Below are 17,106 nucleotides of genomic sequence, written 5' to 3'. Positions count from 1 at the left end.
TCATTGCCCCAAGGAGTCAGCTCCCACCTTTGCTTGTGGCACTGGAATGGAGTGGAAGGTGGCTCCCAGTCCCGCCTGGCAGGCAGAGGCTGGCTCCAGTGGGGTGATTCCCAGCTTGTTCTGAACACAGGCAAGCACTAAGCTGTGCTGATTTCCTCAACCCCAGGCACCAGCCGTGCTTGGGAACTGGCTTACAGCTCTGCTGCTTGCAGAGACAGACAGGAGCTCGTGGTTTGCACTCCTGGTCTTTCTTCCACAAAGCGTGAAGGGAGCAGACCAGCTCCTGGCCCAGCCTGTGGGTAGGGAGTGACTCCTGGGAACCATCTCTCCATGCTCAAAGGAACTCACAGGAGACAAGAACTGGCTCTTGGCTTGCATTGCTGGAAGAGTCATACAGCAATTAGGAGAGCACAGAGCAGCTGGGAACCTCTGGCCTTGAGCTTGTCTTCAGAGGATTTCTCTGCCCTATTTTTTTGGCTGAGACAAAACTATCATATTGAAGTGGGCTCTGTCCTTTGAGACAAATACTTGCTCAGATCTCTCTGCTGTTTTCATTACTTACAGTATACACTGTCTAGTTGCAGAAACGTGTGGTCCTTACTACTGATTGTGTATCAAATAGTTGCTTTTTCACAGAAACTGCTGTGTGTTACCAGTCCACCAAGGGTGTAGTAAACTGTTGCCCAGTTGTGAATACTAAATATGAAGCTTGTATTTAGGCGTGATCATACTTGTCATGATGCCCCTCCTCCTTAGAAGAGATTTAGGTTTAAAATCTGCATAGTGCTGGCAATAAGTTTTTATTCCTGCTTGCCATGTCTCCCCCCATCCCCTGGCCTGCTTGTCAGTGCTCCACAAGTAACTCCAGAAAACTGGATCTTGGAATAATGGTATTTTTGCAGTTGATTTGTTTGAATGTGGTGAGCTCTGGGAAAAATATAGAAGCATGAATTATAGTGATACAAAACTGACATTGTTAGCAGCTTGAAAAGATTATGCTGAAAATTAGCTAGCTTTAATAATCTTTTTACAAATTGTCTTTTAATTTTAATTTTCCCTTGCTTGAACTTGAAATATCTGAGCTCCTTTTAAATAAATGCTGTGCATATAAAACTTCACAAGTAAAAGTATTATTCAGGAACTATTTGTGAGGGTGATGATTTAGGTAAACAAAAAACATTAGGTTTGCTTTACAATGTGTTACTAATTTATATGAACAATATTGCTTTCCTGTTATAAAATATCATATTTGTTTATATGTTTGTCTCTGTTGTTATTTTATTTTATTACTAAATGAACACTTTTCTTTTCTTCCCAGAGGATGCCAAACAAGTTTTTGGCCAGACCACGATTCATCAGCACATTCCTTTTAACTGGAATTCCGAGTTCGTACAGCTGCATTTTGGAAAGGATAGAAAAAGACACCTAACCTACGCCGAGTTCACTCAGTTTTTACTGGTGGGTCTAATACAGTATGGCTTGTCAAGAGTAATGGGAAGGAAGCAAGAATCAAAGTATTTGCAGACTTGCCAAATATCATGCTGGTAGCGAAGTTGAAATACTTACCAAGTGTAGGCTTTTACAATCAGAGTGCTGGACTTGTATAGTATGTTGATAAATAGGATATGCTATTGGTAAAACTTCTGATTCAGGCTGTTTTGTTTTCCTTTTCCTTTGTTTTTGCACCTGTATGCAGAAACATACACCTGTATGCAGAAGGTGTTTTTTTTCTACACTGTTGTGTAGATACAGACATGAAATTAAAAACATAGACTTTGATGTCTGAAAATCTCCTGTATTTTTAAATCTACTAGTCAAAGAATGTTAAATAACAGTATTGAACATTTTGGACTCAACTTGCCAGACTCATATTAAGAAGTATTTCTGTCTGTGAACAGCATGTTTGCCAAACATATATTTAATTCAGAGCTGATAGGCAGTAACATTTGTTAAAAGTAATTTCCATACACTTTACTTTTGATCTTTTTTGAATTAAGCTTATCTTAGAGAGAAAAAATTTGCTTGTAGCATATAAAGAATAAAATGCTACTTTTTGCAAGGAATTCTTGTCTGTTTGTACTTTCGGGTACTTTGTTTCAGGAAGTAAAATATGCTAATAAAAACCCCCCCTATTATCTGTATTTCAGCAGTACTATTAAAAATAGTCTTCAGTAGGAAAAGAGGTGAAACACGTGAGTTTCTTATTTGTATTCCTCCTGAATACTTAATGCCTGTATTAGTATTTACACTAGAGAATTTTAAAATGGGAACCTGCTTCAAGACTGCCAGGTTTCTTTTTTTCTTGTTTACACAAGTATGTTAGTTCACAGTAGGAGGTGGTATCATTTTGATGAGGAATAATTAAGATAATGCTATTGAGACAAATGTTTCAAATTGACTTTGTAGAACAGAGCCTAATTAACTTTGTATGAAGAGGACGTCAGGTATCACATGATTAAATCATATTCCCTTAGGCTTTGTATTGACTATTGTAACTCCTAAGTAGCTAAGACATAAACCAGTTTTGTGACAGAAATAGGAATCAGAACCTCTTTTGAATGAAAAAGCAAATGTGCTACTTGATTAGGAAAAAATGCCTCTGGCAATGTGTTCTGGTATCTCCTTCCAGCTACAGAGTAAGACTCGGAAATGTATCTTGATTTTGGTGATTTAAAGTCACAGTTTTAAAAAAGTCCAGTCCTGTTTTCTTCATCTGTTTGCTTAGAGATATGAGGAAAACCTGTAGAAAAACTCAGAATAAAAATGCAACACTTTCTAACTATTTAAAAAAACCCCAAAAATATGTGTGTGCAAGGGTTGTTGAGAGAGGTTAAGAGAGTTTAGAGTCACAGACCTAAAAGAGCTTGCAATGATAAGGCTAGGTATTTGGAATATTTAGGTTCTTTCTTTGGGTTCTTTTATGTTTTTAACTTTAATTAGGAAAAGCAAGCACTGAGGGAGGAGTTTTCTAACTTTGGAGATTGGTCCCAACTATTAGGCTTTCTTCTCATCTTGTGGAGGGATGTTTCTCTTACTTGAAAGGACTTTACTTAGATGGGATGATACTGTGGGGATAATTGGTTGTGATGGAAGGTATCAGTGGTCCTAATGAACCAGCCAGCCCTTTTGGTGATGATCCATATAGGTCAGAGCATAACCCAGGAGAATAAGGATGACAATTCTGGGTGTCTCCAGAGAGGTGAGATGCACTCAGGAAAAGTTCTAATGCTGCTAATAAAGATGCTCTCAGCATTGGTGCAGTCAGCACGGATTTTCAAATAAATTAATTGCCGAAGCTGCCTATTAGCAGTACGATCTATTAGGATGCTCAGTCAGTCACAGTAATTGGGCACATCTGTTTACCCACTTTCTAGAACTGTAAATCCTTGAATCACAAAAGTTTCCCTGCTGATTCTTGCCTTGCAGCGTTGGATTACAGACACTGAAGTTTGGGCACAGAAATAGCTCTCGGCACAAAGTGGAGAGTTACTGCTCACAGGCGTGGAAATCTTCCTTTAAGCTTTGTAACCTTTGGTACTCAGCTTTTCCTTCTGACATTCTGCCTGTGCATGAGTCAGTCTTTTTAGTCTGATGTCTAGACCTTGGACCTTAGGCAGCAGGAGACCACAGTGGATACCAAATTACCTTTCTGCATTCCTGATGTGTGAATGCACTTTACATTGCCCTTAACATGGACCAGATGGTTCTGTAAGGCGCTTCAGGTACTGCTTTGTAAGTACAATGCAATTTGCAACTTTTAATGGAATAATCTAGCTAGATTCATTCCTTTACATTGGGTCCTATTATATCACATAAACTTGTTCCATGATCATTATCTGTTGAAGCATTTGGACTAATCATCACTTCTGGCAAAGCTCAAGGTAGTTGGAAAATAACATTAGTGTGTTTTATCCATGCACAAGATGGATCTCTTGTGGCTTTAAATATGAAGTGTTTATATGGGATTCTGAATATTTATATTCTTCCAGCACTTCTTCTGTCTGCAATAAGAGAGATGCCTGAAAGTATAGCCTCCAAACTCCTTGGCTTTAATGCAGTTAACAATCTATTTGCATCAACCTAGAGCTCAAGGTGTGTTATTTTACCCTGCTTATTTGCTAGCTTAAAATTAATTCATCTATCTATACTATATATCATTCATATGTATCTTTTTGGATATGGTCCTGTTCCATCATCACTTAAGTGGCAAGTCTGCCTTATGAAGAGCAACATCAGCCCCTTTCTCATCATGTAAAATCTATTTCACACAATTAATTTTAACATATGCTTATATGTGGGCCTGGTAAAACCATTTCTGCATTGTCTGGGAATTTATTTACGCCCAGAATATTAGCTGAATTAGTATTCTCTATAATTGAACCTTGGGATCTACTCCAGTGGCAAAGATTGTGTTGTATCTGATGACTTGTAGATCCATTGGGATGGAATGCAAACATAAAATTTTATCTAAGTGGAAGGTAAAGAAGCTTTTAATGAGCTGTAAGTGAAAGCTGAGGTAAAATCTCTAGGTAGGAAATAATTTCATTAGAATTCTGGTGCCAGCATGCCTGCCATAATGTATGAATTATTTTTTCACAGAGTCTTATGCTACCTGGGGGAATTCTGGACTCCCAGCATCAAGGAAGATGCTTGTTTTGGATGTATATCTAAGTTTACAGAAAGTCTAGTTGGAAAAGGTTCTTTAGGATGTGTAATTTGTATTTCAAAGTAATGACGATTGTAGTTCTTTAAACCTGAGTCTGTCTAGGTAAAATAATATGGGATAGAAATAAAATTTATAAGTATAAATAAAATTATAAAACCATTGCAAGTCAGATAGCATCTCTGAAGACTACAGCTTTGCTTTATTGTTTTTCAGTTTATTTTTAAGGTGATATTTTTATATTAGCTGCATATACACAACATATGTTACAAACATCTGATCAAGAATTTCCTGATAAATTGCCAGTAGCTAGTGAGCTCTTTTTGAAACATGGTTATGCTGTGAGTAATCTCAACTTTCAGGCATGGAGGCTGCAGGTATGGATAGCCTTTTGGGGTAAACACTTCAAGGAGTTTATTGCATTGATGGGCACTGTGCAGTGATTAGAAATGTCTGGTTTGTTTGTGACAGCAGGGATTGTGTGTTACCATGTGATTGTCTGCATGTTCTTGTGTGCCTTGCTGCTGCCATCCGTGGTCATGGCTTGGAAATGTCATGTGGCTGAGGATCCCTGTGCTTCTTTCTTCTTGGTGTAACTGGATAATGTGTAGCACTGCTGAAAATAACCATAGCCTAAAAAGTCTCTGCCTTCCTGAGGTCAGTCTTCTTTATCTGTGTGCAGTATGCATAAACCATTTTGAACTGGAACTTAGTTTCTGAACTAAGGGAGGAGATGGGAATAAGGAGTTTCAGAAGACTGGCATCATCCCATTCAGAGTTTTGTCTTGCTGTCTGTCTACAGCTAAATGACTCTTTTCTGGCAGACAAGGAGGGGGATAAATGGCAGCACCAAGACCTTGACAATGTGTTTAAACAAGTGGGATAATTCTCTCCAGTGGCTTCCAGTTTACCAGGAAAATTGGAACGACTCACATTTGCCAGGAGAGGATGGGGTGTTTTGGCTTGTTCTCGGCTGTAGCACCAGCAGGCTTTTTGCAGTCAGCTGGGGGATGACAAGAAACATGCACTTGATGCACCTCTCTGGAGCATGAGCCCTGCTCTCTTCTGTGGCTGGGACATCACTGTCGCCTAAGGTCACTCCAATGGTACAATACCTCCAGATTCACTGATGGGTGTGCAGGGACAGGAACAGATTGGACTTGTGCAAGTGGTGTCCAGGTTTTTTTACTGTGTTTTAGTGCTGGATTCTTCCAACAAAACTCTGCCAGGAGTTTCAGTGGTTAAAACAAATTGAATGAAGGAAGGAGACGAAAGCAACATGCACTGTTTCCCACGTAATCCTTCTGCTAAATACAATTGATTTTTTTCTATGGCGGTGCTTCCATTTAATGACAAACATTTTTGTTCATTTGTTCATACGTTTCTACCTGCTAGGTGATGAGTGTTTAGGATACAGGCTTTATTATACTTAACTCCTCTACAGAGCTCTCTGCCTCCAAGCAGTTTTCTGCCTCAAACTGATGAAGTCTTTTTGTGTTTTTGTGCTCATCTCACCATAAACCTTCCAAAATTGCTTCCTTCCAAATTTCTGTTGAAATTGTAGTCTCAATTGGAGTGCAGTAAGAACTTGTGTGGCTGCATCCAGCCAGAGTGAGTATTATTGCTGAATTGTTACACTTCAACATAGAGGTCTGTAATGTAAAGAAAATGTGGCTGAACTGAAATTGTACCACTTCAAATTATAACCCCCACAAGCATTTCCCATCAAAATAAGAAATTTCAGATTAATTCTGGAGTGAAACATTGATCAGTCTTTTCCCCCTCACCCCTTCTTCCCTCTGCCTAATATATTAGGAGGTTTTCATCATACAGGGTACATTGCTGTAATTAGTAACTAAGAACAAAATTGGCAAAGTCAGAAGGCTGAAATAAAAATACAAGCATGGTTTGAGTGGCAGTATGAACTGAGTGAATAGAAGGAGAGAGAGGTGGCATGTGTAGGCCTCTGGCAGGTCTGATCCTACTCCATCTGAATTTGTCTTTCACCTTTCACTCCTTATTTCCTTGGATGCTGCTGTGAGACAAATATCAACTTATAGGAAATCATATTTACTGTGGATACTTCATGATGGTGACTCTTGACTAGCTCGAGTCTTGTATTAGTATGTATTTTGAGGCACATATTTGCAAATATAATGGAAATAGCTGGATAGTGCCATGGTCCACTGCAAGACTTGCTCCGTATTGTTGACTAATCAGTTTTTCCAGTGAAGAAGTTTTTATAATCCTTGAAACTTAAAGGGGATACATGGCAATGATTTGTATTCCTCCATTCAGCTAAAAATTACAGGTTGGGAAGTCTAATTACATCACCAGAATTTTTTGGTTTTTTTTTACAAACCTGTAGAACTGAACAAAAATTCATATGTAATATCCAGCTATTATCTGTGCAGGATTATTCCTTTTAAGTGACAAAAAAAATAAAGTAGTCTAACAGTCATTTAAGAAGAAAGGGGAAAGGTCACAGTAGGAGAAGATACAATTTTGAGAGATTATATACTTTTTTTCTCTTTTCTTTCAGAATGAGATTTGAATCACAAAATGAGATTATCAGGTGGTTGTATCAGATAATATTTATGCCTGTTACTACTACTGAAATACTGAGAACTGATATTTAATCAGTCATGAGACAAGGAGTTCTAAATTAAACTGCTGGTGTCTTTTGCAGACAACTTTAAGTGAGGATGCTCTTTGAGGGAATCCTTTCCAGATTAGTAGGTGTCTACATGGAAGTCTCTGATGATTTCGTTGTCCTTGTTCAGGGAGTAATGAGTGCTTTTACAGAAAGTATTTTCACCTGCTGTGACACATGCAATAAACTGGGTAATGCACATAATGGAAAACTTTAATGTTCATAGCGGGACACATAGTGGTGTGCTGGTATGTGTTCTTCATTTCTCAGTTAAATGAATTGCATGACATAATGTCCAGACAGCAAAGAAATCATGATGTTGTCCTAGGTGCTGAGGTCAGTGATAGAGACCATAGGAAAGGCTGAATAGAAAAGGCTGAAATTTACATAAAACATACATATAACAGCCAATTAAAATTCGGTTACATGTAGTTGTGTTTTGTCAGGTATGCATTACTTATATTAAATGTAACTGTTAAGGTGATTATTTTGAACCTAACTGCCTTTTTTCCCCCCCCATATATTTTCAGGAGATACAATTAGAACATGCAAAACAAGCCTTTGTACAGAGAGACAATGCTCAGTCTGGAAGAGTGACAGCCATGGACTTCAGGGACATTATGGTCACCATCCGGCCACACATGCTGACACCATTTGTAGAAGAATGTCTAGTAGCTGTGAGTAGTTCTGGTATCCCAGCTGGCAGACCTGGGATACAGATGTGAAATTCCTTTTCTTATGTGCCTTGACTACTACACAACACATAGTCCAGCCTGAGGATGCATGTTTTGAAGTCTAGCAGTTCTTATCTACACATATGAAAATTAATCCTGATTGCTGAATAAATATCCTCAATGGTTTTGTTTCAGAGACAAAAGTTGAGGTGTTAGAACATGGGTTGGACTCGATGATCTTAAAGGTCTCTTCCAACCTAGAATTTCTGTGGTTCTGTGATTCTGTGAAGTATGTAGATGGACCTTAGTAATGGTCTACAAATGTTGAGTTTGCCTTTTTCCAGCCATTCCATCATAGCAGACTGTGTCAAATATTTTTGAATGCCATTACATCCCACTTAGGATATCATCCTCAAAGAACTTGCTTTGTAATGTAAATTCTAAGCTCCTGAGTGTGATTTGCAAGTACCGGGGACAATGTATGAATTGGAACATCAGCCAATGACATTCACTGTATCTTGACTGATAGTTTTCACACTTGACTGTATATTTTGTCTCAGTTTGGAGTGCATAAAGAAAAGAGGTACATTTGGTTTTGACCACAGTTTATAATTTTGTGAACTTGTAGCAGCACATTCCAAGTAATCCAAAACTTGGCCATATTCAGGTTTGAAGATCTGCTTAAAGGTCTGTTCTGCTTTGTCTTGCAAGGAAGAGATGTCATCACTTCACTTGCAGTTGTGAAGTGATGAGTAGTGCAAACTCTTACCAGAATATTAGAAGATGCATGCAGCAAAAAGCATAGCCAGAAGATTTAGGAACTGACAGTGAGACTTGATACTTTTCTTTTGGCTCTCTCACAATCTTGTTACCAGCTTTGCTGTGTCATATGCTCTGTCATAAAACATCAGGTATGATTTTTGATTATCCCTCAATGTCAGTTAAAATTTGGCAAGCTTATGCATATTTTTTTCAGAAATTTGCTTGATCATTGATCTTATAATTTAAATAGTGAATTCATCCAATATTTTTTTCTGTGTGCAGACCCATCACCACTTTAAGACAAAGGTTTAGTCTCAGTTCTCATTTGAAAATGAATAACTGTTCAAACCTTATTGTTCCCATTATGTTTAACTGCCTGATATAAGCCTGAGAGCTTACTGCTGGTTTTCCATGTCTTGAAATGCCTGTGAATTTAAAGGTTTCAATTGGCCTTTTTCAGAATATGTTTTGGTTTTGTTGAAATTTTCTATATAGTAATATGCTTTACATGTAGAAGTAGATTTCCTCATTACTAGAAATAAGCCGACTTATGAAACATTTCCAACTGAAGCAGGACTGAAACTTGAACTTTGTAAATTACTACTGGTTATGTTGTTATAATCCTGCATATGTATTTGTTTAGGTTTGTAGGGTGGGGAGAGTTTTATATTCTGGTCATGATTAGTTTCAGTAACATAAGAATCTTTCGTAGTTTAAAGTTCTTTATTTTGAAGGTTTTTTGAAAAAGCAAGCCTGTGTTGCTGTCACTCTTGTAAAAGAACATTGTTTGAAAACTTTCATTTCAAGTTTTTTTTAGTCTTGTAACAATCTCTGTTCTCTTTTCCTCTTTTACTGTCTCTAGGCTGCTGGAGGTACCACTTCCCATCAGGTCAGCTTTTCCTATTTTAATGGATTTAATTCTCTCCTTAACAACATGGAGCTCATTAGAAAGATCTACAGTACTCTGGCTGGAAATAGAAAAGATGTGGAAGTCACTAAAGGTTGGTAGAAATATTTGCAGTCTGGAAGTTTCCTTGGGTATTTGAATGGAGGGAAAGACCTCATCTGTATGCTTTTAAATCAGTGGGGGCAGGGGGGAAGCCTGCCTCGTTACCACTCCCTGGTTTGCCACTCAGTTTTGTGCAGTCCTGTCACAGTGCACCCTCCAGCTTTTTCATTTTGTTTCAATCAGAAAAAGGTCCTAGTAAACTGGTGGTGGGGGCAGGGTGAGGAAAGTATGTAAAGATATTTAAAAGTTTAAAAAACTTCCTAGGACTCCTGCCAAATTGGCAGCCTATTAAAGTGACCTTCAAGGGTAGTTGAAGAATTCCATAAACTTGTATTGGCGGCACAGTAAGCTGATCTACAAGCTTGGAACAAGATGTTATCTGCTATATCTAACCACTTTTATAGAGAATTCCCTGTGCAACACCAGAGTTTCATTAATGTGGCCTCCTGGGACTATGCATGAAAAGTTCCACATCTCTTGACTCCTGTTTTGGGGGTTTTTCTTTGTTTGCTTTTTATTTTATATTTTTCCCTCTGACCTGCAGCTGATTGATACCGTATGTCAAATATCCTAAATCCTGCTGGTAGTACTAAGCTTTAAGACCAGAGAGTTGTACTTACTTGCATGAAGGAGAGACCATTTAAAGCTCACATTTATGTAGTGACAGGAGCACTTCTGTGTTGGGTAACTTACTCCCCTTTCACCCTCCCTAACCAGCATCTTCTACTTTATAGTAAAATATAGTGCAACTTTGGGGTGCTCTGGATTATTTCTTCTGGTTTGATTTCATTTAATTTTCTCTATTTTTATTCTGTTGCAGAGGAGTTTGTTCTGGCAGCCCAGAAATTTGGTCAGGTTACACCCATGGAAGTCGACATCTTGTTTCAGTTAGCAGATCTTTATGAGCCACGAGGGTAAGCGGAGAATTATCTATCCTCCTCTCTTTTCTCTTCTCTTTTTCTTGGAAGGAGTGGGAGATGATGTTGGGGAGCAAGAGAGTGTAGTGTAGTGGCCCATGTGCAGGTAACTTTTAGTGATCTGAAAAGCAACCTCTAAGTGAACACTAATGTGAATTAATTTCCTCAGGCGCATGACGTTAGCTGACATTGAGAGAATTGCTCCTCTGGAGGAAGGGACGTTGCCCTACAACCTGGCTGAGGCTCAGAGGCAGGTAAGAACAGAAGCCAGCAGGATGCTGTCATTTGTTTCCAGTGCCAGGTAAATAGACAGCCAACCTCTTCCTGTTGTTGTCATCTAAGTTGCTTTTCTCTTGTGTTCTGTAATAACTGTGAGGAGTAACATCTTGTTAGAATTTATTTTTTAACTGTTCTCTCCATCTCTTTGTGCCCCTTCCTCTTGGGCTCCATTTTAACAGGTCAAATGTTATTTACTTTGGAAAGGTAATATGTATAGCAGTGTCATCTAGCCAGTCAGTAAATATTAGATGCATGCTTCATTAAGGTGTTTATGTTTTGTGATTCTGTTGCTCTGTGTTCTTTTTAATGAGGAAAAGAGAAAAAAATTAAAATTCAGCATCTAGCCTATGAAATGGCAGCCCTTATTCTGAACACATATGCATGTTCCTGGCTTTGCAGTGTTCTCTGCTTTGCTTTATGCTCTGCTGAATATCAAATTTGGAGAGCTTATGTATAGACTAATATCACAGTTTCAGTAAAAGTATGTCCAAAACCTAAAGGATATTTACTTTCAGTGGTATAACCACAAATGGACTTTTTTTTTATTTTGAGGCAAAAGGAAATAGAAGTTTTCTTTAAATGTCAGACCAGTTATCTTTTAGTTTTCATATTATCATATTTTGTATTTTCATTGACACAAGTTTCTATATAGATAGATTTTAAACTAACCCTCCTGTTTGTCTCTATTTTAAGGCAGTCTTAACTTTGTGTCTTGTGAGACTAAGGGCTTTTTGTTGGTTTTCTTTTTTCCTGCTCTGGGTCTGTGCGGAGACGCCAGTTTGACCACAATGAGTTGATCCAGGCTACATTTTTAGGACTACCAGGCCATAAGCCAGGCCTCTGTGTGTGTGTGTGTACACATGAGTCTCTTTTTCTTCTCTTTTTTCTTCTCCTGCCTCCCCTACATGTGAACACCCCCACCACACCTCCAAGACAGTATCTGGGGTGGTGGTTTTCTGTTTGTTCAAGCACTGACTAAATGGTGATGATGCTGGGCTGAATTCAAGTGAGTTGGCTCCCAAAAGCTCACCATCTATTCCTAGAAGACTCCTAAAGGAGTTAAAAGCATTTGCATTGGGCTGAATATCAAGTAACATAAGTTACAATAGGTGGCAGTAAAAGGTAGAGAAAACTGTGAGATGAAAGTAGCAGTTTCTTCACTTTTTCTTTGGGGCCACTGTCTCTGCGACCATGATTTATGTTGTTCCAAGAGGTGAAGACAATGAACAATGATCCTTAAATCTTTCCATTTCTTCTGTGTATGCATCCCACCTTTTAATTTTTTTCCACCCAATTCCTTTTTAATGTCAGCTGCTTGATGCTGAGACTGAAAAGATTTTCAGCTACATTGATATCTTTATTTCTGGTCATCTCCACCTATATTGGAATTAACTAAAATGTAAACACAGGAAAATGTATACATATTTTTATTTTGTTGCTTTACTTATAGTATCCTAAAAAGAGCATATTGCAAAACGTGCTAGTAAGTATGAAAGATTTAATGCCCCTGCAGAACTTTTGTTTTCTTCATTATTGTCCTTCATTAGATAGGGATTTTCAATCTGTAACACTTCTGAAATTTATTTTCATTGAGTTGAATCTAGCACTCATAGACTGTGAGCAAAATGAAATTGTGGGGATGCTTTATGGAACCTTATTTTCCTTCAGCTAATCTGTGTGAATGCTTGCATACTTGTTTTTGTAGCCTGGGAAGTAATAGATGTACCTGGTTTTGGCAACAGTAGAAAGAAATTCCAAGCTGGAGTTGCTTTTAGCTGTAGAAGATTAATGACTGAAGAGGCAATATGTAAGCCCTCATTTAGACCATTGATTTTAGATTTGTATAATTTTGTTGTAGTATCTATTTTCTTTTCTATTCCATTCTGAAGAGGCTGCCTTATATGACACTTAGAGATCAGTGGAAAAGAAATAATAATTGAGAACAAAATCTCTAGTGTATTGTGGAATTTTTTCCAGGTATCCATATACTTATATCTGTCTGATCATGAAATGTTCTCTTGGGAAATGAGATGTTTTGATTATTTTTCTTGTCTTTCTTTGTGTTTTAAATCCTGCCTTGACAGAAAGCTTCAGGCGATGTGTCTCGACCTGTTCTCATCCAGATTGCAGAATCAGCGTACAGGTTTGCCCTTGGTTCAGTTGCTGGAGGTTAGTCATGGCTGAGCAAAAGAATATTCATCTTCACTGTTTGGGTTTTTTCTTCTTTTCTTTTGCCCTTCTTCTCCTTCTGCCTCTCATTTAAGTGTTAAAGGCTTCTCAGACTTTTCCTTGGAGCTGTGTCTAAGGGGTGGGATGACTCTAATATTGAAGGGGAAAGGATCATGTCTACAAGAATTTTGGAATTTATGAGCTGTTGGAGTTTCCAGGTGGTGTTGCTATCTGATTTGTCCCCAGACATATTTCAGGAAAATTAAATTAATAATGAGGTAGGACTGGAAAGTGTATTTGGTTAAAACTGTGTGAGGTATTTTAATGTATCTAGAACATACTATGAAAAAATAAAAACAACCTGATATGTTAGATGTAAATGTGAAAGATGACAGTTGCAGTCAGTGCAAATGCAAAGTCATGTTTTCTTATATCTTGTATTTTATTTGCAGCTGTTGGAGCCACTGCAGTGTACCCAATTGATTTAGTGAAAACTCGTATGCAAAACCAGCGTTCTACAGGCTCTTTTGTGGGAGAACTAATGTACAAAAACAGCTTTGATTGCTTCAAGAAAGTGCTGCGTTATGAAGGTTTCTTTGGGCTTTATCGAGGTAAGTTTAAAAGGTGTTATATACTAATGATAAGATACTATTAAGAGTTTTGTGTGACTGGATTTTTGAGTCTTTTTAGTTCAGACTTCAGTTTGCTTCTTTGTTACAGGGGAAGGATTTGCAAACTTCCCGGTAATTAAAACTTCACTGTAATGAGAACATTGCTGTAGGACCTATCTGTCCTTTCTCTCCTCATCTGCCATAGGGGAACATTAGCAATTTCCTACAGCAAAAATATATTGTTAGTAAAGTTCTGATTTCCTTAGCAGTGCTTAGTGCCTAGAGTGTTTTGTCCTGTTTGGTAAGAAATTAGATCATCTATGGGTTTTTGTTCCTTGCAGTACTTTTTGTTGTGTTTCTTTTGAGACAAAAAGGTCTTTACAAACCAGTTGCATTTGTTTCAGTAATCTTTGGAAATAGTATTCTTTACCAAGTTTTATGTATATCTTTTCTTGGGTTGTCACTGTGGAATCAGCCAGAGTGATTCATTGGGTGTCAGCCCACTTATCTTTATATATGAAACCAATACACTTAAGTTACAAAGTTATCCATTCCAACCTGCCTTTATAGCCAGTGGAGAAGGCTCCAAAATCCATTGACCCAGTTCAGGATGTAAATCATACTCACTTTGGATATCTTAGATAAGTGCCTGAAGTTAAATGGTGGCTTTTTTTTTTTTTTGTTCTGTCCTTGTCCCAGTTGTGGCATCAGTGGTGTCAGTTCAGGTAATTCAGGAGGAGTCATAAAGAATCAGGGACCTCAGCATGAGATTCCAGTTCTTGTCTGTTACAGAGTTAAAGTAAATTATATTTCTGATGTCACAGTTATTGAAATCTTTTATGCCCCTCTGCCATATTCATAGGGGAGAATTTGAAACTTACATTACCGACTTCATTTTTGGCTAGCTTGCTTAGAAACTTCTTTTCACTTGTGAAATAAGAATATTGTAATGAAAGAAATTATTTGTTAAAGGCAGCTGAGTAAGGAACGAAGAGCAGAGGATTTTAGTAACATATTGTTATGAACTGGCAAAGCTGTGTGCACTTTAAAAATAAGTAACAATTCATAAAACAATGTGGGAAACAACATTAAAACTAGGTGGTGTGATAGATGTGCACACTCTAACATATGACCTGAGTGGCTAAGTAGCTCCTCTGCAAAATACAGACTCTGTAATTATTTCAGCACAATTGGAGATGGGAAGGCTCTCTTATTACTGACTGAGTTTGAGGCCATTTTTGGAATAGACATAATAATTTAATAAAAAGTACTGACATGGTCTCTATTTTGTAAGGATTTATAGCAATCAGGATCTTTCAAAAGTCACAGTTATTGCCTAAAGAACCAAATGTATTCTTTGCAAATTTTTTTCTGTTTCTTCTAGTATCCTGAAAGAATAAATATGCAGAATTCTACTATTGCCTCCTTCTGTCTTATTGAAATTCTGAAGGACAGTGATTTTTTTCACCCGGGCAAAAAAAAACAGATAAAAACTCATAAATGTCATAAATGCATGTTCTTAGCTCCGTTTGCTTGTCCTGAGTTTGGAATGATTTTTTTTCATTGCCAGGTTTAGGGAATCTTAGGAAACTTCATCAGTATTGGTTGTCCTTCCATTCTCCATCATCTTTACTGCTTTCCAGTTTTCCAAGGAATACTGAATAGTGAAATCTCAGTTTGGTGGAGCTGAACTTCTAAGACCAGGCCAATAATTTAATTTCTGGCTTATATAGTTAAATACCATCATTTTAGAGGCAAATTGAGACCTGCTGTTCCACAAATTCTCTCCTTAAAGAGCACTCTCACTTAGTTCTTTTTAAAGAAGCAAATAGAGAAAACTGCTTAAAAATCTGCATCTCCTTCTGTGCAGTTCTGCAAATTCAGACTGTTGCTCACTCTCTCAGGAGATATTGAAGAAAGTTATGGAGTAGAGTGCAGAAGGAAGTTTCCATTTAAGCTTGAGAGGAAGGAAGATTTGAAAGGAGCATTTTATAGATTAGTGTAATTACCCAATGTAATACAGTAAACATTTAGCAAGAGTCATCTTATTCTAGTCTTGAATTCTACCCTAGGTAGGACACACTACAGAGTACATTACTTTTTACTACTCATCCATCACTGCAATTCTTTCTTCAGCTGATTTCTTCAGGGTTAAGCCAATGTGGGTGGTTTTGTCCCACTGAAGGAGGGAGTAATCACTGGGAGACTTCTCCTTGGCTGAGTAGATGCAAAAGCTTTTTAAAAATTCTACTAGAAACATTTAGAGCAGTGGTCGCTTTGTCATGATGCACTTCAAGAAAGCAAGCAGAAATTATAAGCCCCACTCTGAACTCAGATATTCTTAATAAAAGGCTCATATTTCCATCCAACAAAGTGAACTAATTTTTCTTTTTTGTGCCACTGTTTTTTTCCAAACTTGGTTTTAAACCACCACCTCAGATAAGGATAAATTACACCATCTTGTGGATATATAGGGAGCACTAAATTTCATTTGATGTTAGTTTGGTTCTAAGTGTAATCAATGTTTCCACTGAGAAGACTCTTGCATTAAAAAAAAAACCAAACCAACAAAACCAAACATGATATAAACCTCTGTAGAGTCTTTATAATATGCACTATATGAATACTGTGTAGTTAGCATTTTTTAAAGACTTTATATCTGAGATAAATTTTTCATCTGTCTCTCAGCATGGATGAAAAGAATGCTCATCTCACATACCTGTAATTTACTGTTGTGTCTATGTTTATACCTGAAATGCATATTTAGAAATCACAGGTATTTTTATACATGCAAATTTAAGAAAATTTTGAAAGCTGTGATTTGGCAAGGTCTCTTCCAACTGGTGAGGTCACCTACATGTCATAATAGAATTTTAATCAGAAGTCCACCTGATGAGTCACAGAATGCTTCACAGACTTAAATGGAGCATCCAGTAGAGATTATTTCACACATACTTGATGGAAGTTTCATGGAAAATTTAAGTACCAGAAATAAAATGTAGTTTAGGAGGATGTTTGGTAGCCATGCTGTTAATGCCACTTTGCCTGGAGGGTGGAAAAGAGAGGGAATGCTATTGAAGACACTGTCATCTGTGGTCATTAGCTGTTCAGGAGCTTGTTTGTTAGTTTTATTTCTGTTGATGGTGCTTCTAGCCCTGCAGTGACTCCAAATGCAATCTAATTTAGATTTTAATGATTTGTTCATCATCCAGCTTCATCATTACTGATGGACTCCCATGCTAATAATGCAAAAAGACTGTGGCAGAAGCTTTCCTTCCAAATTATGCAATGGCATACCATATATATGATGGGGAACTACAAGCCTACTTGTACCCCAAGTTCTGTCAAAGCACAACATTTTCAGGAAAT

General features: G+C 37.6%; 1 protein-coding gene across 5 annotated transcripts in view; it reads left to right on the top strand.

The window, feature by feature from the left end:
- SLC25A13 (solute carrier family 25 member 13) overlaps nt 1-17,106 on the top strand; it is a 99,008-nt gene that overhangs the window by 48,710 nt on the left and 33,192 nt on the right. For all 5 annotated transcript variants that reach the window (XM_058026398.1, XM_058026416.1, XM_058026424.1 and 2 more), the window contains 7 exons: nt 1,319-1,458; nt 7,847-7,993; nt 9,615-9,753; nt 10,582-10,675; nt 10,848-10,932; nt 13,042-13,126; nt 13,579-13,737. In XM_058026398.1, coding sequence (XP_057882381.1) covers nt 1,319-1,458; nt 7,847-7,993; nt 9,615-9,753; nt 10,582-10,675; nt 10,848-10,932; nt 13,042-13,126; nt 13,579-13,737 — 849 coding nt within the window. The remainder of the gene's footprint in view (nt 1-1,318; nt 1,459-7,846; nt 7,994-9,614; nt 9,754-10,581; nt 10,676-10,847; nt 10,933-13,041; nt 13,127-13,578; nt 13,738-17,106) is intronic.

This window comes from Melospiza georgiana, chromosome 1, assembly GCF_028018845.1.
Source record: "Melospiza georgiana isolate bMelGeo1 chromosome 1, bMelGeo1.pri, whole genome shotgun sequence".
Taxonomy (NCBI): Eukaryota; Metazoa; Chordata; class Aves; order Passeriformes; family Passerellidae; genus Melospiza; species Melospiza georgiana.
The sequence above is the reverse complement of the archived record's forward strand: the minus strand, read 5'-3'. Positions and strand labels throughout refer to the sequence as shown.